The 27,335-nt window shown below is 39.3% G+C and overlaps 1 protein-coding gene across 1 annotated transcript in view; it reads right to left on the reverse strand.

Annotated features, from left to right (window-relative positions):
- LOC129398588 (uncharacterized) overlaps positions 1–27,335 on the reverse strand; it is a 49,371-nt gene that overhangs the window by 13,863 nt on the left and 8,173 nt on the right. Inside the window, exons 2-3 of the mRNA XM_063607065.1 lie at positions 23,399–23,523; positions 23,245–23,306 (exon numbers count right to left, since the gene is read on the reverse strand). Coding sequence (XP_063463135.1) covers positions 23,245–23,306; positions 23,399–23,523 — 187 coding nt within the window. The remainder of the gene's footprint in view (positions 1–23,244; positions 23,307–23,398; positions 23,524–27,335) is intronic.

Raw genomic sequence — 27,335 nt, forward strand, 5'->3', positions numbered from 1 at the left:
TGATCCCTGCCTTGGTGGCATCTTGGAACATTGAGGGAGGCCCCTTAGGTCCAGGAGGCATTAGGAGGTCCATCAGGAATTGAGAGGGCATGCGTCTGCCCATCTGTAGCTGGAACTTCTATTTGTCTTCAGAATGCAGATTCTTCCTGAACTAATTATCTTCATCTTGGTGTAAGTAGCCACAATATAATAATTCATAGTAACTCTATTAATAAAAATAACTGAATATCAACAATGAAGATAATAATGACAATGTTAATTATTATAATATTAATAGCAAAAATAAAACAAAGGCATTAGGGATTGGAGATTCCCCTAAGTGAAGGACAATGTACAGTTATAGGGACACATGAGTTGTTTGGATTCAGAGTCAAATGAAATGTGTTCCTCAAAGGCAAAGGACAAGCAGCATAAGGAAAACACAAGGTTTATGGATGACCACATAGGCTACCTTGGAACTCATGTGGAAAGACTGCAGGCAAAGTGTACCTGGTACAGGGACTCCCCACCAGCCAGCCCCCACCCACCTTCATGAGGTAGGACAGCAGGATAATGGGGAAGGGGTCCATGCAAGGGATGCAAGGCTCGTGTCACACCTGATTCAAAGAAGCACTGCTTCTGACAGATGTTTATCTCCTAACACTGTGTCACCTCTAACTGCCTGGCTGCATGTCTGCCATCTGTTCTTCTTAGGTCACAGGAGGGACAGACATTACTGTCCACCTATCTGCATACAGAGCCATTGGAGGCCATTACCCTTGTTGCTTCCTCTTTGGAAAGGGGCAGCATACATGGCCAATGACATTCTCTGTCTCTTTGGAAATCTTTGTCAGCACATTTAAGGTTTTCTTCAGCCACAGAAAGCCACCTGCTTCAAAGTCTCATCCTCCACAAGTGGCAAGCACACAATAATTAATGGAGGCAAGGGGTACATAGGCTTTGCCATTTGATTCAGTTGGGACAAATAGGGGAGGACTTCTTAGCTCTACAGCTCTGTCCGTGTGGCCAGGTGACAATGTCAGGCTGCACTGCCATTAGACTTGTCCCTTTGCACATAAGGCTTCCCTCCAATCCTTTCCACAGATGTGGATCCTCACATCACTTCCTAATAAACATCCTGCACACTAAACTTCATCTATATCCAGTTCCCTGGGAACCAAACCTGTGACAAAATTGAAAAGTTTCTAGGGAAAATAGGGTTTCCTCATCAGGCAGGAATCAAATTCTGCTGAGCTAGAAAATAAAGTAAAGTCTGTCGCCATCTCATGATTTTTTTTATTAGGACATTACCACTGCCAGCAAGAATTATGTGCATCAATTTGTGGGGACAAACATCATACTGGAGTGGGATGAGGTTGTTGTGAGTTGAGGAGAAATGCTGACGAATGGACTTTACCCTCAACTTGGATTCAGGAGAGGACATAAAAACAGCTGGAAATAAAAGGTGTCCGAAAACATTTTTCTGGTTTTTCAAAACTTCCAATTTCAGGTTGGGAGACACTCTATGTTTAAATTCTAAAGGGATGTAGCATACTGAGAAGACATAAGTATAGACAAATTGTCCATTTTATGAATAATACAATTTATGGTATGACAGGAGACCAAGGGACATAACACAAATTTGGAGTTGAAGAAATTAACAGACATTCTCGATAATTCCTCAGCTATTATGGCAGAGATGCTGGGACAATGGATGTCCATGTAGCGTACTTTTTTTTTTTTTTTTTTGCGGTGGGGGACGGAGTCTCACTCTGTAACCAGGCTGCGCTGCAATGGCGCAATCTCAGCTCACTGCAACCTCTGCCTCCTGCGTTCAAGCAATCCTCCTGCCTCGGCCTCCCGAGTAGCTGGGACGACAGGCACACACTACCACACTCAGCTAATTTTTGTATTTTTAGTACAGATGGGGTTTCACCATGTTGGCTAGGATGGTCTCAGTTTCCTGATACCGTGATCCACCTGCTTTGGCCTCCCAAAGGGTTGGGATTACTGGTGTGAGCCACCAGGCCTGGCCCTTGTAGCAGTACTTTTGAACTTAATGGCTGAAAGCATCCACCTCCAAACTTACGTATTATATCTGCAAAAGAGTACAAACCATGTGATGAATTTTAAAGGGAAGACAAGCCTGTGGGAATTCAACAGCCATGGCAATGTTTTGAACTTCTTTTTATTAAACATGTAAGAAGTAAGTGAAGTTCAAGACCTAACAGAATTGCCAGGAATTATCTGAGGAATTACCAAGATGACCATAGACACTATGAAATCCTTACGATGCCCTCTGCTGGAGTTTCCTCCTACAGCCAGTGATTTTAAGCCGGAAGCAAATGTCTCTGCAGGCACAAGAATTCAACCCAAATGTGCTATTCAATTTTAAATGAGATGACAATGAAATTATGTGCTATATAGCAACAACTTTTTTTTTTTCTTTCAGACAGAGTCTTTCTCTGTTGCCTAGGCTGGAGTGCAGTGGGGCACTCTTGGCTCACTGCAATCTCTGCCTCCTGTGTTCAAGTGATTTTCCCACCTTTTTCACAATGTATCCTTATCCTCAAACTCATCCTCCTAAGTGGCTGGGATTATAGGTCTGTGCCACCATGTCTGGCTGATTTTTGTATCAGCAAAATTATTTCTGGGGTGGAGAGTTAGGAATCTTTTTTCTCCCACACCCAATAACATGTTATCCAAATGATCTGTCAATAGAAATAACTGATACCTATATTTGCTAACCTACCTTTTTCTTTCTTTAAATTCAGAACTAGAGTGTGGAAAAGTGATATGAAGAAGGTTCTCTTAATTTTCAACACAAGTTTTGGGCTAGGCACTGTGCTATGTGCTACAGATACGCACTAATATACCCACAATAGTTTTGCCTTATTGCCTTCTATGTTCTAATAATGCACCAAAAGAAAAGTATAGATTAGCTTTTTATTTTTTTGAGATGGAGATTAATTCTGTCACCCAGGATGGAATGCAGAGGCGGGATCTTGGCTCACTGCACCTTCTGCCTCCTGGGTTCAAGTGATTCTCCTGCCTCAGCCTCCTGAGTAGCTGGGATTACAGGCACGTGCCACCACACCCAGAAAGTTTTTGTATTTTTCAGAAAGACAGCTTTCCTCATGTTGGTCAGGCAGGTCTCAACCCCCTGGCCTCAAGTGATCCACCTATCTTGGCCTTCCAAACTGCTGGGATTACAGGCATGAGGCATAGTGCCCAGCCAAAGAGAGTAGCTTTAAATAGAAAATATGAAACTAAAAGAAACGTATGCTCATCAATTTTATACTGTATTTGGCCAGGTGCAGAAGATCGACTTGTACTAATGTAAGGGAATAAGGTCAATTCACATCTAATTGTTTGGAGAAGTCACCAGAAATCAAAAGTTGGAGGAGTTGTATCTTTTGAGGTGGGTTGCACAGGCAAGCAGCAAGTTGCTATCTCTCCAAAGTCCTAAACTGTTGTATTTGTCCTACTGTGGAAAAATGAGTCTTCAACTTGATTTCAATTTATATAGGAAAATGCTCAATAAAACTAATAAGGGCTACATTCCAGGACACAGCCAGACCACACATATACTGAACCTTGATTCTAGAGACACCTCCTGTTCAATGTAATTGGATTTTCAAGACAACAAATATATAACCCTGACACAATATTGGAGAGCCAAAAGGAAAGGACATTTTGGGTTGAAATTTTTTCTTTTAAAAATGTGTCCTTGAGTTCTATTAACAATAGCAGAAGCCTGGGAATAGCTCAAATGTCTATTGAGAGGAAATTGATAAATTATATGCATATTATAGAGTAATATTTATCAATAAATGGGAATAATCAACTCTATGAATCGACATCATGATCATGGATCAATATAATCTTTCTAACCCCGAGTGGGGAAAGCTAAGCTAAAAAGTGTCCTATAGTATAAATAAATGTATACAAAATTCTAGAACAGACAAACCTAACATAAGCTAAAAAAGTTCAGAAAAGTCAGGTGCACTGGCTCATGCCTGTTATGTCTGCACTTTGTGAGGTGGGTGGATCGCTTGACCTCAGGAGTTCAAGACCAGCCTGGCCAACATGCTGAAGCTACCCCATCTTTACCAAAAATACAAAAATTAGCCCAGTGTGGTGTGGTACGCAGGAGCAGAAAACCAAATACTACATATTCTCATGTATAAGTGAGAGCTAAACATTGGGTTATACACTGTTCAGCTCTCACTTATATGGAAACAACAGACACTGGAGATTCTTAGATGGAGGAGGGAGGGTTGGGTACAAGGCCTGAAAAACTACCTATTGGGTATTATGTTCACTACATGTGTGATGAGATCATTCATACTGTAAACCTCAGCAGCACACAATACATCCATGTAACAAACCTGCAGATGTATCCTCTGTGTCTAAAATAAAAATTAAAAACATAAAAAATGAACAAAGACATATGAGCAGTCATTTGTCAAAAAAGGAGATACAAACGGACAACATATATATCAACAATTCTTACCCTCTCTAGTCATCACGGGAATGCAAATGAAAACAACCAAGAAATACTACCTCACACCTGTTAGAATAGCTATTATCAAAAAGATGGGTGATAACAAGTGTTGGTAAGGATGTGGAGAAAAGGGAACCTCTGTATACTGGTGGTGGGAATGTAAATTAGTATGGCCACCTTGGAAAATAGTATGGAGGTTTCTCAAAAAATTAACAATAAAAATACCATTTTGTTCCAGCAATCCCACTTATTTTATATGTATTATATATATCATATATGTATAAATATTTATCTATGAAGTCATTGAAATCACTATGTGAAAGAGATATCTGCGCTTCTATATTCCTTTCAACACTGTTCACAATAGTCAAGATCTATGAAGAAGACATACATGTTATCATTCATTCATGGACGGCTGAATTAATGTTATACATATATATATATATATATATGTACAATGGGATATTATTCAGTATTATATAATAATGAAACCCTGTCATTTGTGACAACATTGATGGATCTGAAGGGCATGAAGTCATGTGAAATAAACCAAACACAGAATGACAAATACTGTATGATTTCACTTGTATTTGAAATCTCAAAAAAACAAACTCAGAAGCAGAGGGTAGACTGGCCAGGAGCTGTGGTGCAGGTAAGTGTGTAGGTGTGAAAGTACACCTACAGTACAAAGTTTTAGATATACCACATAAATAAGTTCAGGAGGTCTAATTTACAGCTTAGTGCTTATAGCTATGAATACCGTATTGCATACTTAAAATATAATAGGAGGGTGAATTTTATGTTAATTATTCTTACCAATAAAAATAATAATTAGAATGGGAGGGAGAACTTTGGGAGTTGATGAATATGTTTATAATCTTGATGGTAGTGATGCTTTCACAATGTATCCTTATTCTCAAACTCACTGAGATATACACATTAAATAGGTACAGCTTTTTGAATGTAATCATGTCTCAACAAAGTGTTTTTAAGGGGGGTTGGTTAAAAATTTTAAAAAGGAAGGGTAGATGTTCCTTTGCCCTTCTCTCATGCCTTTTTTCTCCCTGCTGTCTAGAATTCAGAAATAATAGGTGGGAATTTAGCAGCCAAACTAGGACCTTTTCTAAAGTATAGCAGAGCAGAGAGCCGGAAGGCACCTGCATCCCTAATGATATAAGAAAGTATCTGTTCTAGCCCTGAATGGTATAACTACAGGTTAATTTTAAGTGAAAAAGAAATCAACTTCTGCCTTGTTTAAGCAAACTTATTCAGGCATTAATTTTATAAACACGTGGAGAATACATGCTCCTTATGAGCAGAAACAATGTTTATGCCATATGGTCCATGATGGGTGTTCAATAATGTGTGATGATAATAATGAAGACAATAGTGATAAATAAAAGAAAATAAAAAGCAGTGAAACAAAGTGGTTTAATAGCTATACATAGTTACTTTGTTGAAAGATTCTGCTGCTAATATTATTCAATATTTTTGTATGCTGGTGCAAGTAAGGAAATTTACATTGTCTAATAAAAATTATTTATCAATTTATAAAACAGTAAAAATTTCATAGAATGGGGCTAAGAATCTGCATTGCAAACTAACTCTTTCAGTTGATTTTATGCACAGTAATTATTGAGAATCCCCTTATCTACATCCAATGGATCTGGACCTACATAGGTGCTGTCAAGACTTAAGGAAGAAAATTTGCCTGACTCTATCCATACCTCCAGTTAGTAATAGATCTAGAGATTTAGAACTGAAATCCAGACCTCCTGCTTCCATGTTCAGTGACCTTTCACTGTCCTGTTTTGCTTCACTTGATGAAGAGGATTTGAGAATAAATGACCACATGATTCAACTCCTCCTCGGCTCTGGGGAATATAGCCCTGTCCTGGCAAACAAGAAGCTCCTGCAGTAGTAGAGGGGGCAAATATATGTTCACTAATCTAACATACAAGGCAGTAGGCACTGTACCATAAACAAGGCACTGTGGGGGTTCAGACCAGCGGCAAAGTGGGGATTAATAGGGCAAGTAAAATCTGGGAAGTGTTCACTAACGAAATGTCTAATCATTAACTAAACAAAAAGGTTTCTCAACATGGCCTAATTAATTGTAACTTATCATAAATCGTTGTTTGTTCATAAACCTTAATCTTTTGCCAAAAAATTTGTAGCTTATGTTCCCATTTAACAAGGTTTTCTGGTCAAAACTGTGCACCCACATCATTCTAATGAACTTAGTGTCCAATAAAACATGGACTCTCAGTCGTCTCATGAAGGTCATTTTGTGTGCATAGTACATCTCTGTGAATATGCCTAATGAGGTATGGAAGGACACTTATTATCCAAACAGAGACATTCCACTGGTGCTAGAGAGCCACAGACGGAAGTTTTCTCTGCCTACTGGAAATAAAGCCAAGCTTTCTTCTTTCCTCAGCCATGAGGATTGCTGTCCTCCTCTTTATCGTTCTCTCTTTTTTTTTTTCTTTTTATGAGCCAAGCTCCACCAAATAACAAGATAAACTTTGTGTAAGACTTGGTAAGAGTAGAGTGTCTGACACCTTATTGTGCTATAATACTCAAAGCAAAAGCAAAATCGCCTAGGACCAGAAAAGGGAGTCACATAGGAAATCTAGAAGACCTATTGGCTGAGAGACCTGCAGCCTCATAGTTCATTAGCTCTCCATAGCACCTCTCACATGAAATGAGGTCAGTGGTGTTTCAAGCGCTTGAAACCCTCTTTACTCTACTTCTAAATGTGAATTAATTAGGCAAGTTTACTAGCAGTTACTAGACCTCAAAAGCAAAATAATCAGGCATTATTCTACTAAATATTGGTCTCCATAACTCCTCTATTTTCTTTTGGAAAAGTTAGTTAGTCTAAGACATTTGGCATAAAGGCTATGCCAAAGCTTTGGTGGGGTCAGCCAGGAAGGATTCGTGGGGCCTCCTTGAAAATACTGCAATAATCTAAGAAATCTTCAACCTATTACCCCTCAGTACTGTTATTCCCCTGTACTGGACTTTTCCCCTTAAGTTTGATTCCATTTCCTAACATTATCCTTCCCTCTTCCTCCTCAGCAACTAGTCTTCTAAATTAGAACTTAAACACAATGACCAGATATGACCCTGCAACAGAGCATGCCCTTCTGCATTGAGCATGCAATCATGAATCACAGGTATAAGACCCCTTGAACCGACATGGTTTTGGTGATTCTGTGTAGGACTTATTGCTTTTACCCAAGAAGATGATCAGGCATTCTAAGTAGATCAGAAAATTTTCTGGAGTTCTTGAATGTGCATAGGCAAGAAAGATTAAGCAACCTGTTGGCTTATATGAGGCAAACTATCTTCTCATATTTTCTTTTGAATTCAGGATTTCAAGGTTGGGGAAGGAGTGGGAAAGTAGGCATGTATATGTGAGAATATGGATGATCCTTGTACATTGTCAGGGATGGTCAAATTCTATGCTTCATGTTGTTTGCTAAAAGACAGTTTCCAAAGTTTTCAACAGAAAATATGGTGGCACACATGCCTATTCTTGGTGAACCCAGACTTTTCTATCTAGTCTGTGATAGTAAATTTAAAAGGACGGCTTAGGGTAAATGAATCCTTCAAGTTATAAAGATGAAGGGCAGTTTTTGGACAATTCCCATTTTGCTGTAGGAAAACTAACCTGGAAGAAGTAAAAGGGAGAGATTGAAGTGGAGAGAACAGAGATGGAAAATGAGTTCAGTTGATCAAATTTTTGTTAAGCGCCCACTGTATATGGGGCCCTTACAAGGAAACAAGCAGACAAAGAACAAAAGCATGTGATGGCCTTGCTCTTAAGAAGCCAGAGGCCAGTCACCTGGATTGCTACATACCAGGAAGACGTCAACAAGCCCCTACAATACAGCACTGGCATAGGAGGAAGAAGAGATTTCTTTCTATGAGATAAATAGCACACAACCAAAAAAGAAAGCCAAAAGATACACAAGGCTCGAAAACCTAAGGCATCAACCCTTAAGAGATCTGATTGTTAGTGGGAACTTTGGCAGGAAAATTATTATTAGGATTTTTTTAGTACTAAGAGTTTTGAGCTGTCTATCCAAGATTGTCATCTGCACCTCTGCCTTAGGTAATACTGTGTGTGTGTGTGTGTGTGTGTGTGTGCGCGTGCGCGTGTGTGTGCCTTTGCATGTGTTTGAAATATATTCTGTATCCCACACTCCACATAGGTTTGGGGCTGATCTGAAACTATACTCTTAGGGATGGGGTTAAGCTACTCTGTCACATTGTGAAGAGTTGACATGTAAGAGACTCTTAACCTTTTATAAATTACCTTTAAAATGTTTCCTTTTCTGTGAAGGGAAGGATAAGAATTTGTAAACAAATGCAAAAATATCTTTAACTAAACAAAAGAACAGTTCGTTAGCCTTGTTATGATTAGCAGAGAGGATAGCTGCAGACACTGTAAAATCACTCAGCAACAAGACTTGACAAAACCTTAAATATGGCTCTATTTTTCCTGTTTTATAGAGGAAAATATTAAGGCTCTGGGAACTAAAGTGCTTTTCCCAACAGTGGAGTAAATGTCAGAGTCAAGGCTGGGTTTTACATCCCAGCTTTCCCTATACATTCCACCCTATGGTTCTGTTGTGCTGTTCCTTTGTGTGACTCCGTAAAGCCTGCTTAAAGGTGATCCCATATCAAATTGCATTAACTCAGTAGCACATAACACCAGGGAATTGATTTATATGATGTTTATCCTTGTGGCGTTGCTGAAGACCCATCTGATTAGTAGTTATCAAGTAGTCATCCTGGCTAAATATATGGGTTTGATTTTTAATTTTGAAAATGAAAAATATTTTAAAATATATGCCTTACATCCATATCCCGGGAAATTCTAATCAAGTTTTAAAACTTCCAAATTTAGATAAACTAATGGTTTTTTTGTTTTAATTTTCTCTCAATGAAAATAGAAGAAACTAATTGGATAGAACAGCACAGCAGAAGCATTACTTATAGCCAAAAATGGGATACAACAAGACTGAAGAAGAAAATGCAAGACAGTGCTTAAAAAAGCAGTCTAATGAAAAGTGAGGTCTCCTCTGGATGTCCTTAGGTAGACATTGCAGCAGAACTGTAAAGTATTTCTGGAAGGCTGGGGAAGAGAGGAGGAAACAGAGAAGGGGCAAGAGGAGAAAACAGAATGAGGCTCTGAATACCAAGCCTTAGTGCTGTCTCTATCGCCTTCCTCGCTAGATCACTGGGTGATCCTGGGCAAGTTTCTTCCTTTCCCTCAGCTCATTTCCTCATCTGTAATGTAAGTGACTAGACAAGATAGCCTATGATGTTCATTGTAACTCTAACTTTTCTTCCCAAAGCAAATAACTGGAAAAGACACTGTGCTTACAATATGCAACAAATAAAAACAAAAGATTTTTAAAAACCCCTAGTGTAACTTGAATTGTTACAAATAAGCAGTGGTACATCATAATTTAACAAAGCCCTTTTGTGATTTCGTTTTTTAAAATCACGTCAAGTTTTATTTTACTTCATAATAAGATAATGGGAGATAAGTGTTAAATGGGTTCATAAAATAATGTTTGTAAAAGACACAGTAATCCAAAATAGGTAATTTTTATATTAGTAGTTCCCTTTACTGGGGGGGAACAGATAAAAGAGTGTTAGGAAAAGCTTCATAAAGTGGATTATATAGAATGTGCTTTAAAAGACTTTGGTGTTTTACTGAGTGAGGAAAGAGCAATATGGGGAGTTATTGTTCAAGGGTTAAAGCTATACAAAATGAGTCAATTACAGAGATAGGCTCCAAAACATAGTACCTATAGTTAACAATGAGGTATTTTGTATTTAACAATTTGTTAAGAGGGTCGATCTTAGGGATTCTGACAACAACAACAGTAAAGGGACGTAGGAAACATTTGGAGGTGATGGATATATTATTACCTGGATATTGGTGTGGTAACAAGATAATATATATGTGCAAACTTGCCAAACTATATCCATTAATTATGTACTGTTTGTGTATAACAGTTTTACTTCAGTTCCTACTATATTGCCTGGCAAACAATAGATGTATAAAGTGAGATCAATGATTATTGCATGTGCATGTCAAAAATAATAAAGAAAGCAGGTGACAATAAAGACATCCTGAATCTTTGGGAAATAAATAGCATTCACCTGCTTTCTATTCCATTGAGATATCACCACATTTATGTACTTGTGTGTCCCTGGAAGTTTCCTGTGGGAGATTTAGTTATTCTCTTTTCGTTAGGCTCTTCTGACCAAGAACAAATCACAGACTCAGAGAGCATCATAAAAAGGCCCAGACCCACAATGCCCAGAGAATCCAGGCTCAACCCACATTGATGCTGGCCCTTCAGCCGTGAGACTCCATTTGCTTCTCCTTATTCTCCTTCTTTTTTCAATTCTCTTATCCCCAGGTAATTTGGTAGCTGATTACTATAAGGTTCTGCAGATGAGAAGGCTATATCCCTGGCCAGACAAGATCCTAGAATCAGTCCTGTGGGTTCAAGAACCTAATATTTACAGCTTCACTAGGATTATAATAGGGAAAAATAGAAAAGAGACTCATTTAGCAGTAGCTCCTGTTGATAAGATTCCATCCATGTCTTTTGACCTAGTGAGTGGATATAATAATGGATGCTGCTGAAATTCAATCCTGTGAGAGGAAACTGCCTGCATATAAATTTCCATGCCCCACCAAGCATCTCAAGGTACAAAGTAAGGTTACAACAGGACATGACCTCAATGAGATGCCTTTGCGGGACATGGAAATTTATATGTAGGCAGTTAAATCTGACAGGATTGAATCTCTGTGGCATCTATTATTATATTCACTTACTAGGTCAAAAGAGATGGTGGAATCCTATCAATAGGAGCTACTGCTAAATGAGTGTTGACAAATCTGAAAGTTTCATTCTAAGAGACAAATGGAAAAATTATAATCCTAGAATAAGTGAAAATTTTATGAGAGACTTTTCAAAATAAATTATGATTTATGTGGTTATGAATAAAAAATGATTTGCAAAGTGAAACTGAGGACCAGAAAGGAGAGTTAAAGGAACTTCAGACAAGTGAATTAATAAGGAGCAAAGACACCAAGAAGTGCTGCTCACGGTATATTACAGGTAACCACACAGAAATGGGTAACATAACTTTCAATACAAAAATGGCTAAAATTTAATGGCTAAGCATGCATTTTGGGGGCTTTTGGAAAAAAAACAGCATAATAACCCTAAAGAAGATAAAGGGAAAATTATAAATACAAAATATAAATTAATGAAATAAATGAGAAAAAACTAATATTTTAAAAAATGTTTTTCAAAAAGTCTAATACACTTTATAATAACCTGGCAACGCTGAACAAGAGAAAATGAGAACATGCTTAAAATAACTATTGCAGGAATGAAAGGTTAATATCAAAACAGATGTTTCAGAGATTCAAATAATTTTTAAATTTGTGCATTATATTCCCTCTTCACTGTGTACTTGGGGATTTTCCTGTTGCAGTTCACTATATCATGACTGTGTCATCAATTTTGATGCTAGTAAATGATTACCATCAGCATACAAATATGCTGTTGTTTTTCTGATCTAAGAAAAAGAATGTCCTTGCTTTTCTTCTGATGACAGCTGTCATCCCATTTTTTGCTCTACTTTTCAGCAAAACATCTTAAAAGAGCTGTCCATACTCTCTGTCTTCAATTCCTCTCCTCTCATTGTTTCTTAAATATATCCCAATCAGGCTCTCTCCCCCTTTTTCGATCATGATATTGACACCACTTTTGTCAAAGTTACGAATAATCTCCACATTGCTAGATCCAGTAATCATTTTTCACTACAACTTTAATTGGCCTATTAGCAGCATTTGACACAAATAATCACTTCCTTCTTCACAGTATACTTTCTTCACTTGGCTTCCAGGACAGCACATTCACTTGAGTCTCAGCCTATCTCACTGGAGCTACCACTTCGGCTTCCTTTGTTTCTTCCTCATCTTTTTGCATCACACCTCCTATTGGAGAGCTCCAGAGCTCAGTTCCTGGTCCTCTTCTCTTCTCCCTCACCACACACTCTTTGGAGGGGCTCAGCAAGTCTCATCCCTTTAAATTCTCCTTTTGGACCTCCTTCTGAACTCCAGGCTTATAATAAATTATCCAACTGCATAACTGATATATCTACTTGGACACTTGATTTCAAAAGTAATATATATCCAAAACTGAACTCATGATTTTCCCTCAGAAACCTCTACATACAGATTTTCTCTTCTTGCAGAGTGCCATGGTCAGCATTGGAGCTTCTCTTAGCTTTCCTGTCCACTTTCATCCTCAGCAAGCCTCTATCTCTGCACCTCAAGAATCTCTCAGGGCTCCCATCCCTTGCCCAACCACGGGCAGTAGCTGCCTCACACTCAGTGAAAGACCAGAGAATCTACTTCTCTCAGCTACCTGCCCTCCCCTGCCTTCAGACCTCATCAGGCCTCTCTTCTTATGCACCTGTGAGAAAAGAGAGTGAAGGGGGGATTCTCTCAGCTCCCCAACCCACTCCCCAGTAACAGAGGATTTTCCCGATTCTCACAGTGTGACCTTTACCTTTCTCTGACCTCAAATTGCAGCAGTTCCTACATGCCTGTCCCTCAAAAGTGTCTCAGGTAGTTCACCTGCTCTCCATCTGATCTTACCTAGGAGCACACAAGATAGGTCATGAAAAAACCATTAGTGGGGCCGGGTGCGGTGGCTCACGCCTGTAATCCCAGCACTTTGGGAGGCCGAGGCACTGTAATCCCAGCACTTTGGGATCACGAGGTCAGTGGCCAACACGGTGAAACCCTGTCTCTACTAATACAAAAAATTAGCAGAGTGTGGTGGCACGTGCCTGTAGTTCCAGCTACTCGGGAGGCTGAGGCAGGACAATCGCTTGAACCCTGGAGGCGGAGGTTGTAGTGAGCCGAGATCATGCCATTGCACTCTAGCCTGGGTGACAGAGTGAGACTCCGTCAAAAAAATAAAAAAAAAAAAGGAAGAAAAGAGAGAAAGAAAGAAAGAAAAGAAAAGAAAGAAAGGAAAGAGAAAGAAAGAAAGAAAGAAAGAAAGAAAGAAAGAAAGAAAGAAAGAAAGAAAGAAAGAAAGAGAAAGAAAGAAAAGAAAAGCATTAAAGCATTAGTGAGTGAGTGAGTGTGTTTGGGCCCCTACAGATGCTAAACTATCACAAGCCCACATTCAGCCTTTCAACATTTGCTTGAGGTTCACTTGTTTCCTTCTTATCTCCATCAGGGGCAGCTTCCTCCTGCTTCTGCTGCTGCAACTCAGGTACACACAAATCATCTGTGGATCCGTTCTTTTTTCAGTAGGGCTTCATTACTCTGAATTTAAGTTAATTAGCTTTTTTTGAGACCTCAGCTCTGTCTTTTAAAATGAAATCTATGATCTATAGATTATCCAGCTTATTCTCTTTGTCAGGGCAAGAGCATTTTTCTATAGCTTTCTAAACTTTAAACAAAAGTAAAAGTTCGCTTCTTTTCAGAATCCCCCCATGTCAGAAAGTATTGCTATTATCATCAGTTTAGTGATATTTATGGAATTCCAAGTTGACTCTGAGATCAGCTTTTGGGTTAAATTCTTTCTTCCTGATATATAGCCTTTGAAATTTTATTTGCTGCAGATCTCTTGATAGTGAACAATTTTAGTTTTTATCTGTCAATTTCATATTGTTACTTTTGTTCTTGAAAGACAGCATTACTGAGTACCCAATTCTATACTAACAGTTATTTTCTCTCAATATTTGTTGATACTAGTTTACTCATTTTTAGTTTTTGCTTTACTATAATAATCAGATAAATATTATTTCATTATAAATTGTCCTTTTTTCAATGTTTATATGGTCTGGTCTTTGGTTTTAATGTTTTATAATTTATAATTTAAGTAATGTGGATTTATTTTTATATCATCTGTTAGAAATACGGTCTTTGAATCCATGGATTTATACTTTTTCCTAATTTCTTTTTGAGAATCTCTTGAAACGCTGAATCCTCTTACACCTTTCTCCCCCCATATTTGAATTAAATAAATGTTAGACCTTGTGTTTCCATGCTACATTCTGGGTATATCATTTAAGCATTTTTTTCTTTACTAATTATCCTGTTACCTATATCTAATATATCATTAATAACTTGCATTAATTGTTAATTTTTTTTAATTCAGACCTGCCTTTTTGTTTTGTTTTGTTTTTTTGGAGACAGAGTCTCACTCTGTTGCCCAGGCTGGAATGCAGTGGTGCAATCTTGGCTCACTGCAACCTCCACCTCCCGGGTTCAAGTGATTCTCCTGCCTCAGCCTCCTGAGTAGCTGGGACTACAGGTGCCCACCACCATGTTCAGCTAATTTATATATATATAAACACTTTTTTTTTTTTAGTAGAGACAAGTTTTCACCATCTTGGGGGTGCTGTTCTTGAACTCCTGACCTCGTGATCCACCTGCCTCGGCCTCCCAAAGTGCTGCGATTACAGGCATGAGCCTTCACGCCCAGCCAGACCTGCCCATTTTTTCTATCATCTATATTGTTTTACTATTGTTTTTACTTCTTTGTAAGAGTAGATTGTTTCTTTAAACAATCGATACACAGCTGCTTAATTATTTCTCCACATTGACAATTTCAATACATTTAGTTTTCAAGGATTTAAATGTGCTATTCATTTCATTAAGTTTTATTCATGGTGTCTTGCTTACCTGATCATTTTTAATACTGAACTCGTGGCTCATCCTTAATCTGCCATCATTCTACGGTCTGAAATGAGAATGCTATTATCCAAACTTCCTATGTGAAACTGACTCAATGCTTTATCTCAATATAGAAGTTCCAGGATTAACGAACTGGAATTTCTGATGGCCCAAGAGTCAGTAGTACCACCATTAGCATTGCTGATAATAGCAGATCTTCCCAGAAGATCTGGGAAACCCTCACACCCCTCCATCAGCTAGCCAATACAAAGTGCCCAGTGCTCAAGCTCCAGTTCACAGACTATTTTTGTGTTTGAAAGAGGAGATATTTTAAGAACTTGCCTAACCGTTTTCAAGAATAGAAATGTTTCAAAGAGATCTCTAAAATGTATTTGTTCGATAGCAGCAGTCATTTGAGAGCAGCTAACTTGCAGTCATGGCCAAAAGCCTAAATCTTTCTTTCATTCTAATCACACCTATTTTGTATCTTTTGGAGATATCTCAGATTCAGATGTATTCATACTGTTCTATGATTTGGGACACTGCTATAGATTCTTCAAAATGTTACAACATTCCAATGGTATTTTGGGAGGTATAGAAGGAGAGGGAAAACAATGGGCTCAAGTCTCCCCTGACTTCTCTTCTTACAACCTATTTCATTGTCCAAAACTTTTAGAACTATATTAATACAACATTGACAGTGGGTATTCTTCTTTTCCTTCTTATTTTAATAGGATTGAATGAAGTGTTTTGCTATGAAATTGCTATATGAGTTTTAATCAGACAAATTTTGACTTTGTAAAGGCAATATTCTTCTCATTATTTTAAAATGTTTACCAGGATTCACAGTATTATTTTCAATTCTCCCCGTTCAAAGGCATATTTAAATAACTTGATGAAAGGAGAATATTATATATGTTACTCTGCTATGGAAACAGAAAATCCACCACCAAATTGTATTCTAGATACTTTGTACACCAATTGCACCATCTTTTTTTATCTAAGACATTCGATTCTTCCACAGGTGGGAGCACATGAATTATTATCATTTACTACTTGTAGTTTTCACTACAGACTTTCAGACTTATGGTGCCTAAAGGAAATAGAATGCTTCTAGCTGGGTTTAAAAGCTACAAATAAACAGAGGAAATATACACTATTTTGAAAGTACCACTTGAGTGTTATGTATGTATTTCAATATTATGTTGCTAATTTTAATTGTTCAAGGTTAAGGAGCTTAAACCTCCTCCTCATGCATTCCTGAATCATCCATTACTCCCACACATACATTGTTTGATACAGCATAATCCTAAGTAAGTAAAGATGTGGCAAAATGAAAAAAAATAAAATAATGTTATACCATTCTCATCTAGGAATGGCATCAGTAGACAGATGTGAATAAAAGTAATGTGATTATAATTCTAAAAATCATATTTAATAAGATCCATTTATTATTAAATGAACATTAAATTATTTAATGTATAGTAAATCCTTAACACAATGAAAACTCTTAATGCACAGTGAGACCAAATTGAAGGTATTAACTGTTTTCTTCCTAATCCTTGCTTTAGTTGTTATTTCCACCAGACCGTCACTTTATTTTAAGGATATTGTAATAGCACAAAGCCATCAGCTTTACCATTAGAGAGATCTTCATTAAATTATCTTTGTTGTAATAAAGGTCATCTGGAGGAAATACTGGTCTGAATACAATAACAAATGTTAAGCTTTCTAGCATTTTCCACTTTTAGATACAAATTGAAAGAATCATTTATAATGTCAAAAACACTTTTTTCTAACTAATCTATTCTATGACTAAGACACTATTAGCAATAAAAGTAGATAGAGCAAATCTAAATGTGGAGAGAAAAAGTAATTTCTACTTATGTTTAAACAGATGAAAGCATGAATAGATTGAAAGCCTGAAATACTAGCTTGGGGGAATAATGTCACTTTCGGGGAGCAGGAGCAGGATATACCAGCCTTTAGCTCTACACACTCCCCCCAAGAGAAAAAATATATAGATAGTTATGTACAAACCAAAATAGCCCTGGGAGGGTTCAAGGGACCATTTAAGAAACTATGGCAGCACAGTGAAGCCAAAAAAAAAAAAAAAGAGAGAGAGAGAGAGAAAGAGAGAGTGAAAGAAAAAAAATAGCCATATAGAGAAAACAGCTGCTGAAATCAGCATACCTGAGATGCGAGAAACATCTTTTTTGGCTAGAAACAAAAGCAGAAAGGGACTATCTGTATCAGCCACAAGGTGGAACCACCATGGCCCTCAGTAACCCACTCTGGCAGAAGACACTGACATTTTTTGCCACTGGAGTAAGCAACATCCCTTTCTGACAGAAAACCCAGAGAAAAAGATGAAGATGTACCATCTCCTCCACATCCCTTTTCCCCACCAAAAATGCACTGACTGTTGGGCCAAACCAGGATTGGAACTGCTACCTTTCTTAAACTGCATGTGTCTCTGACATATGAGCAGCAACCATTTCAAGAGCTCCCACATAAAAATGCTCATACTAAATTTATTCTGTTACTTAAGAGTGTTTATGGATTTGCATTCCATTTGTGGACTAACTATCTCACTGGATCTTCTTTCCTGCAGTAAGAGGTGGTTTGGGTCCTGCGGAAGGTCATTGTCTCAATTTGTCTGGTGTTTGCAGAAGAGATGTCTGCAAAGTAGTAGAAGATCAAATTGGTGCCCGCCGAAGAAGGATGAAGGGCTGTAGAGCATGGTGGATTTTAATGCCAATTCCAACAACACTTATCATGTCAGATTATCAAGAACCCCTTAAACCTAAGTTGAAATGAAACTGAGACAGAATAAAAATACATCAAAAGTGCAGTTATTTGCATCTAAGAATATTAAAATATATATATTAAGTACTTCCATCTTGATAACCGTCTTGCATTTTCACGTATCAACATAAATGAATAAATCCTAATTTCAAATATACCCAAGTACTATTTCTTTGTGAATCATTAACAGATCTTAACAAAACTTTTAAAAATGAGAAAATCATTACTTTTGTTTTCCAAGATGGTGGATTGAAGGCATTGTTAGTGTGCCTCTTGCACTTGGAAAGACAAAATGGTGTGTAGAGACTCACACTGTGAACTTTCTTTGAAGAAGCTACACAGGAATTTAACAGGAAAATTGAAATAAGCCACAGACCATTTGAAAGAAACAGCAGGATGCAGCTTACACCATAAGCTAGGCAGAAAATTGTAAGTTTCCAGGGTGTGACAGGAGGGTAAACTGACTCTAAGATATACACTTCCACTGGGAAACCTATCAATCCAGGCCGTGAGGGAAGGCCTTAACCCTACTCAGCGCTGGAGCTGATTTAGGGAAGAGTGGTGAGTATATGAGGAGTGGCATTGGGATGTGCTTTGAATCTCCAGCACATTCCCAGTTTCTGGTAGAATGGAGGGAAGCCATTTCTGATTCTACCTTAGACAGGACCTCCTAGAAGTCTGCCAGATAACTCAGATGGTGGTCACAGGTTGAGACAACCTCCCAACTGAAATGTGTGATATAATCTTGACTGGGGACAAACTCCCCAGGCCAGAACTGAGAGGTGAGTGGGAAGTGTGCTGCAGCAGCAAGCACAGCAACTGGGGGCCCCTGCTCTGCAGGTGGATCAGGAAGGGTGTGGCCTGAAGGTTGCAGTTGCTGTCTCCATAGGGGAGACTTACGGTATGGGCCAATTTTGAGTTCTGAGCTCAGACTTCTTGAAACTTAGCTAGCTACTCCCATTGGAACACTGTGGGTGTGAGATCTGCCTTGCCAAGTGTGTGCGAGCTGGATGGGGCTTACTACCAAGCTGCTACTCCCCATTCTTCACATGGACTCTCCTTGTACAGAGGCAGAGACAGCTTCACTTCTCTCTGGAGAATTACTCCAGTGGCCCAAGAACTGCCTTCCAATTCCCACTGGAGCCACTGCTTGTCCCACACATAGAGAGCCAGAGCATCACCTTACCTGACCTAGTTCCCACCTGGCTTTGCTCAACCACCTACCCTGGTAGATTAACACAAATAACAGAAGAAACTTTTAGAAGCTCTATGGCTCCACCTATTTCCTGAGACACCAGAGTGCCTCCCATGGGTAACATAAGGCAAGTCCAAATCTCACCACTACCATCACAGCTGGCAGTCTTTTGGAAGCACCACCTCCTGGCTGAAGGCCTACTGACAGTCCTTTACAGCATCTGCAGGTAGAATAACATAGCACCCAGGAAGGAGAAAAGTTGTGAGTGACCACAACTGTTACCATTGCTTGCATCATTCTGGCTAAGCAGGAGGCCCTGAGTCTGTCCATGTGATGAGTTCATTACTACTACACCTGGCATTTGAGAAATCCAATACACAACACACTAGGACTATTTATAACCGAGGAATCTTTCAGAGTCTACATCACTCCCCTGCCATCCCCATCTGATCAGCTGCTGATACACACTGCTGTGAGACTTGAGGACAGATTATATCACTGGATCCATTGCGGACATTCTTGAGCACCAGCCTGGTGTGCGGCAGCCCCACTGGGTAGCTAGACCCAGAGAAGCAGCAGCAGCATATGCAGTAATCTGAATTTCAGGGCCTCCTACTCTGAGGAAAGAGGAAGTGCACCACATCAAGGGAGCACCCTGGGGACAAAATAATCTAGATGGCCTTGAGTCCCAGAACATTCCACTTGTGGGAAGTTGTTTGGTGGTTTGTTTGTTTTTGTTTTTTTTCCAGCAGAGGAACATGTGCATGCTAGGCTCAGCGAGGAAAGTCTGTAGCTATATCTCAACAATCAGGCAGCCTTGATGCTCAAGAAGAGTCTTGGAGAATGGAGACTTATTTTCCATCTCATACACTACTGCAGACACAATAGTACTGTACTCAGAGCCAGTGTACTGAGGTGAGTGGCCATAAAACCTACTGAGACACCAGCCAGGACAGCTAAAGGAGTACTTGCATTACCACTCCCCCAACCCCAGGCAGCACAGCTTGCAGCTCCGAAAAAGACCGCCTCCTTCTGCTAGAGGAGATTAGAGGAAAGAGTAAAAAGGACTTTGTCTTGCATCTTGGATATCAGTTGAGCCACAGTAGGATAAGGCCCTGGTCAGGGTCATGAGGTCCCCATTGTGGATGTAACTAACTTTGTGTTTGTTTTTTTTTAATTTTATAGGCTGATAGGCAGAAGGGACTTATCTCAAATAAGACTTTGGACTTGGAGTTTTGAGTTATGCTGGAATCAGTTAAGACTTTGGGGGACTGTTGGGAAAGCATGATTGGTTTTGCAATATGTATAAAAGACATGAGATTTGGGAGGTGCCAGGAGCAGAATAATATGGTTCGGCTCTGTGTCCCCACCCAAACCTCATCTCAAATTATTATCCCCACACATCGACAGAGGGACCTGTGATCGCCATGTGTCGAAGAAGTTTACTTCATGCTATCCTCATGATAGTGAGTGAATTCTTAGGAGATCCGATGGTTTTAAAAGTTGGAGGTTTTATTTTCTGCTCACTCACTTCTCTTTTTTGCCACCTTGTGAAAAAAGGTGCTTGCTTCTGTCTTGCCTTCCACCATGACTGTAAGTTTCCTGAGGCCTCCCCAGCGATGCAGAACTGTGAATTAATTAAACACCTTCCCTTTGTAAATTACCCAGTGTGGGGTAGTGTCTTTACGACAGTGTAAAAATGGACTAATACAGGTTCCCTGAAATATTCTGAGTCCCTTTGGAGGCAAGAATCTCTTTATACCAGCATGGTATACTGATGAAGTACATCCTGATCTCATGGGCTGAGAAAGAATTTATACATACCCTTTATGTGTCAACAACTCTATGTGCAGGCTTTTGATCCCCAGAATGGGCTTTCTTGCCACATCTAGTCTATCTAATATTTTTCTAAGCCAACTCAATGTCTTTCATCCACACTGGGATAGGTCCTAAATTGCTGTCTGTTGCCCACCTGAGATAATGAGAAGTTGTTAAATTAGGTGTGTGTGACCCAGATACATCTATCTGGAGTGGCAGGAGAGGGTCTATCTGTTCACAAGAGTCTCTGCAACATTTTCCAAGTCAGTTCAGAAGCTTATTGATTCACCTTTGCAGGCAATGTAGCCATGAGAAAGGTCTCCAAAAATTTCTGACCTTCTGGAAATTTTAAAGTCTCTGCAGGTGTCCAGAGGTGACTGTAGCTGTACAGAAAGTCACTGCCTGGATAACTGGCCTGTTAAAGCAAAAGCAAAATATGCTAAGCCCACTAAGGATACCCAGAAGCCATGGTGTTCAGTTAATTTTTGTCTTTCTTGCAGGTGGAAGAATACTGAGGATTATGCCCTCCTATAGCCAATGAAGGTTACTCCAGTGCCTAGATGTACCAGTCAAGAGAGGCCATGGGAGAGCAGATGGCAGAAGGGCAGCCAGGTCCTTTCGCTGGGGTTTACTGCTTGTCATGAGCTCTGCTGCTGGGCAGCATGTGTGATTTCTGACTCCTGCCATGTCCTCAAGAAGCCTTGCCACATCAGCCAGCTGTCCTACCTCCTGAAAGCTGGTGCATGTTTGTTAGCATGGAGATCCAGAGCAAGAGTCACTTTAGTATTTATCCATAGAGTCCCCATATGTGCACATGCCTACCTGCAGTTTGTTTTTCCTGTTTTTCTGAATGTTAATCTTTGCCTTCTGGAACTCAATATTACCCCATTTGGCCAAATATGGGATAATTGTCAGGGGAAACTGCTCTTTAGGTCCCAAGTCCACAGGGTTAGTAGTACTATCAATATTAAAATTATTAATTATGGATATTAGTATCATAATAATCATCATCATTCCTGTTAATACTCATCAATATGTTTATTATTACTATCATTAAGATGGTTTATTAATGTTATTATTCAGTAATAAATGTTTAGTTTCTCCATTCACTCAGTCGAACTGGAGACTGACTCCAGATATGACGATGGATATGACTGCATATGACTATGAGGGTTACCCTGCAGATATAGACATGAACAGCTGTCCCAGAGACAGCTCTTGCAGCCACCAATTGCTCTTTCATAGGATGAGTTCCTTACAGGAGAGAAGGGCTGATCTCCATGATGTGGTTTCCTCAGGGTCTCATTAAGGGCTGGTGATACAAGAGCACTGCCTACCCCTCTTCCTCACGTGGGAGTGGTACATTCTCTGTTGCCATGGCTGAGATGGCTCCATCTTGAACATATAAATTCCAGGTTGTAGAAGCAAAAAAGCAAAAGATGCATTGGATCTGCATAGGGAACTGCAAGCCATCCTGCAACCTCAGGACACAGTCAGAAACAACCACGCGGACCACATCACCCAAGCTCAGCTGCATGGCTCTCCGTTGGGCTAGGACGAGGACCTCTTCCACCAGACTCAACTGGAGTCCTATCCCTGGTCCCAGGACCACAAGGAGCATCTCTTTTTTTGGAATCACACTGCTCCATTCGAAGGACAGCCTTCAGTTCTCTGTCTTCAAAAGAGGCTGCAAATGGTGCAGATTGGGAGGGAGCCGCCAGCAGCATCACCCTCTAGAACTTTAAAATAAAAATGTCTCCCAGAGTGCGATATTATGCTGACCCTACCTAAAAGCACATTCCCTAGATGTTGCTTGTTGCCTGGAGTTTGAACAGCATTGTCCGAACTTTGCCCTTGAAAAAGGAAACTTACCTGGGGTAGTTGCAGGTGTAGGCCTAAATCCAGGTGTGAAGATCCTTGAACTGGGGGTGTTTCTGTACCTGTAGAGATTGCAGACTGGGAAAGGTATGGCTCTGTTCCTGCCAGACTCTCTAGAGGTTAAGAATGTGATCTGCAGAAAGACGTGAACTAGCACAGGCAACTGTAGAACATCTGCCCCCAAGAATCATAAATGCCTTTTCACTCATCCTGCAGAATGCACTCTCTACTTTAATGATAGTGTGGGATGTGACTTTAATTTCTAGGCATGGGGATTGATCTTAAGAAAAAGCAGGGAAGGTGCCTTACCTGTCCTGGGACTCTGCTCCACTTGCCAACACTTGAATGGATTCATTTGTGTGGTAGTCAAGCTACAGGAAATAAAGGGACCAGTCAGTCTTCCACACAATGACACAGAGGCCAATTATCACAAGTCCAAATCTCCATTTGTCATCCAGCTCACATTGCCGCTGTGGCACAAGGTCACATGCACTCGTGTCCAACTCCAAATAGTAGCTTCACATAGTATGTCAGCACTCTCCCATCCATCACCTCTTTTAGAAGGTCTTCCTCTGGATTGGAAATGGCCTGTGAGAAAAGATAATGACCACAGGAAGCAGTTGTTTTTTTAGGATCTGATCCACATGAGAAGGTAGGACATCTAATTTGGTCTGAGGACTTTAGCTATGCTCATATTTCAGGTAACTGACCCCTGTGTCTATAGATTTACAATGGGAATGGAGTGAGAGATGATGAAAACTGTTTCCTTTCCTAGTGAGTATGAGGCAGAACCCTTACATCATGCTCTAAGTTGTCTGTTCTCCATACAGAACCATCTCCCATTTAGAGAGAAGACATGGATTGTCAGTGGGAGCAAGCCTGAGACATGCCCGCTGGCAGCTCCCAGAAACCCCTGAAACCTGGCCACATCATGAAGTTTCCACTGTGGGTCTCATGCCTCTCTTGGTATCTTGAATTCAGAACATTTAATGTCATGGCAGGCCAGGGAACCTCCTCTGCTCTAGTTTGGCTCTCTATCGCATATTCACACACACAAACACACACACACACAAAGTCACACACACTCACACATCAACCTACTGGCAAACCAAGGTAGACACATACACACACACATACTTGCTCAATCCAGGCCAATATCCCTGACAACAACAATGCAAAAATTCCTAATAAAATACTAGCAAACAGAATCCAGCAGCACATCAAAAAGCTTATCCACCACAATCAAGTCGGCTGCATCTTTGGGATGAAAGGCTGGTTCAACATACACAAATGAATAAATGTAATTGATCACATAAACAGAACCAAAGACAAAAACCAGACAATTATTTCAATAGATGCAAAAATGCCTTTGATAAAATTCAGCATCCCTTCATGTTAAAAACGCTCAGTAAACTAGGTACTGATGGAACATATTGCAAAATAATAAGAGCTATTTATAACAAACCCACAGCCCACATCATTTTGAATAGGCGAAAGCTGGAAGCACTCCCTTTGAAAACTGGTACAAGACAAGGATGCCCTCTGTAACCACTTCTTTTCAACATAGTATTGGAAGTTCTCACCAGGGCTATCAGGCAAGAGAAAGAAATAAAGGGTATTCAAATAGGAAGAGAGAAAGCGAAGTTGTCTCTGTTTGCAGATGACATGACTTTATATTTAGAAAACCCCATCATCTCAATTCAAAAACTTCTTGAACTGATAAGCAACTTCACCAAGGTCTCAAGATATTAAATCATTGTGCAAAAATCACAAGCATTCCTTTACATCAACAATAGTCAAGCAGAGAGCCAAATCAAGAATGAACTCCCATTCACAATTGCTACAAAGAGAATAAAATACCTAGGGATACAGCTAGGAGTACAAGGGATGTGAAGGACCTCTTCAAGGACATATGTAAACCACTGCTCAAGGAAATAAGAGAGGACACAAACGAATGGAAAAACATTCCATCCTCATGAATAGGAAGAATCAATATTGTAAAAATGGCCATACTGCCCAAACTAATTTATAGATTCAATGCTATACCCATCAAGCTACCATTGACATTTTTCACAGAATTAGAAAGAACTATTTTAAATTTCATATGAAATCAAAGAATACCCCGTATAGCCAAGACAATTGTAAGCAAAAATAACAAAGCTGGAGGCATTACGCTACCAAACTTCAAACCATACTAGAAGGCTACAGTAACCAAAACAGCATGCTACTGCTGCCAAAACAGACATATAGACCAATGGAGCAGAACAAAGACCTCAGAAATAACACCACACATCTACGGCCATCTGATCTTTGACAAACCTGACAAAAACAGGCAAGGGAGAAAGGATCTCCTATTCAGTAAATGCTGCTGGGAAAACTGGCTTGCCATAGGCAGAAAACCAAAACTGGACCCCTTCCTTACACCTTATACAAAAATTAACTCAAGACGGATTAAAGACTTAAATGTGAAATCCAAAACCATAAAAACCCTAGAAGAAAACTTAAGCAATACCATTCAGGACATAGGCATGGGCAAAGACTTCATGACAAAAATGCCAAAAGCAATTGCAACAAAAGCCAAAATTGACAAATTGGATCTAATTAAACTAAAGACCTTCTGCACAGCAAAGAAACTATCATCGGCATGAAAAAGCAACCTACAGAATGGGAGAAAATTGTTGCAATCTGCCCATCTGACAAAGGTCTAATAACCAAAGTTGACAAGGAACTTAAACATATTTACAAGCAAAAAAACAAACAACCCCATCAAAAGTGAGCAAAAGATATGAACAGAAACTTATCAAAAGAAGACATTTATGCAACCAACAAATATATTTTTAAAAAGCTCAACAACACTGATCATCAGAGAAATGAAAATCAAAATTACAGTGAGATACCATCTCACACCCATCAGAATGGTGATTATTAACAAATTAAGAAACAATAGATGCTGGTGAGGCTGAGAAGAAAGAGGAACGCTTTTACACTGTTGGTGAAACTGTAAATTAGTTCAACCATTTTGGAAGACAGTAGGTCGATTCCTCAAGGATCTAGAACCAGAAATACCATTTGACCCAGCAACCCCATTACTGGCTATGTACCCAAAGGAATATAAATCATTCCACTATAAAGACACATGCACACGTATGTTTATTGCAGCACTATATACAATAGGAAAGACATGAAACCAACCCAAATGCCCTTCAGTGCTAGATTGGATAAAGAAAATGTGGTACATATACACCAAAAAATACTATGCAGTCATAAAAAGGAATGAGATTATGTCTTTTGCAGGCACATGGACGAAGCTGGAAGCCATCATACTGAGCAAACTAACACAGGAACAACAACAAAAAAAAACAAATACCGCATGTTCTCACTAATAAGTGAAAGTTGAACATTGAGGAAACAAGGACACAGTGAGAGGAACAACACACAACACGGCCCGTTGAGGGCTGGGGGTGAGGGAAAGAAACTTACAGGATAAGTCAATAGGTGCAACGAACCACCATAGCAAAGGATACCTATATAACAAACCTGCTCATTCTGCATATGTATCCTGTAATTTTTAAATTTAAAAAGAGGAAATAGATACATACATACATACATGCATACATACATACATACACAAGTACATACTTTTGAAAAACGTCTATACAGCTCGGATCTTCATTCCTGGTAAGCCAAGGAACCTGGAGAAACACCAGAATTCTGTCCCTCTGAGAATGCCGGACAGGTTTACCTTCATCAGCATAAAATTTTGGAACAAATGTGGTAACTGCAGGTTCTCCCCACAATGAGTAACTGAAAATTGAGGCAGTATTTCAGATCCTAAAAAAATTAATGAAGTAATTCGCCACACATTTGGGTTGTTTTTGCCTTTTCCTACTATGAAGAGTGCTAGTAGGAAGAATGGTGTACAAGTATCTGTTTGATTCCCTGCTTTTAGAATCCTTTGCTTGTTTGTGTGTTTGTCTGTTCTTTCTTGAGACAGGATGTCACTCCAGTCAGCCAGGCTTTTCCAGTGTGTAATTTTTGTTGTTTCCTTTTGTCAAGTTTTAGAAGTTGTTATTTTATTTCTATTGAATTTTAAGGCATTTTTAGATATGTATTAAAACATTATCACACATGCCGTGTGTTACATTGCAATTATTTTCATCGTTCCTTTAAGAAACAAAAGTTTTTACCTTAGATATCTTCCAATTTGTGAAGCTTTTCGGATTTTGACTTTTTAAAAAATTCTGTCATATACAAGAAACCCTTGGATTAAAAATGCCATGAATATTTCTCTTTTCTTGCAGTCATAACTTCGGTGGATGTCATCAATTAGTCTCTGGGTTATAGTATGTTTTCTTGAAAGTGTTTCACAATCTATTTTGGGCATTGAGAATTTCAACAAA

Source organism: Pan paniscus, chromosome 7 (genome assembly GCF_029289425.2).
Source record: "Pan paniscus chromosome 7, NHGRI_mPanPan1-v2.0_pri, whole genome shotgun sequence".
Taxonomy (NCBI): Eukaryota; Metazoa; Chordata; class Mammalia; order Primates; family Hominidae; genus Pan; species Pan paniscus.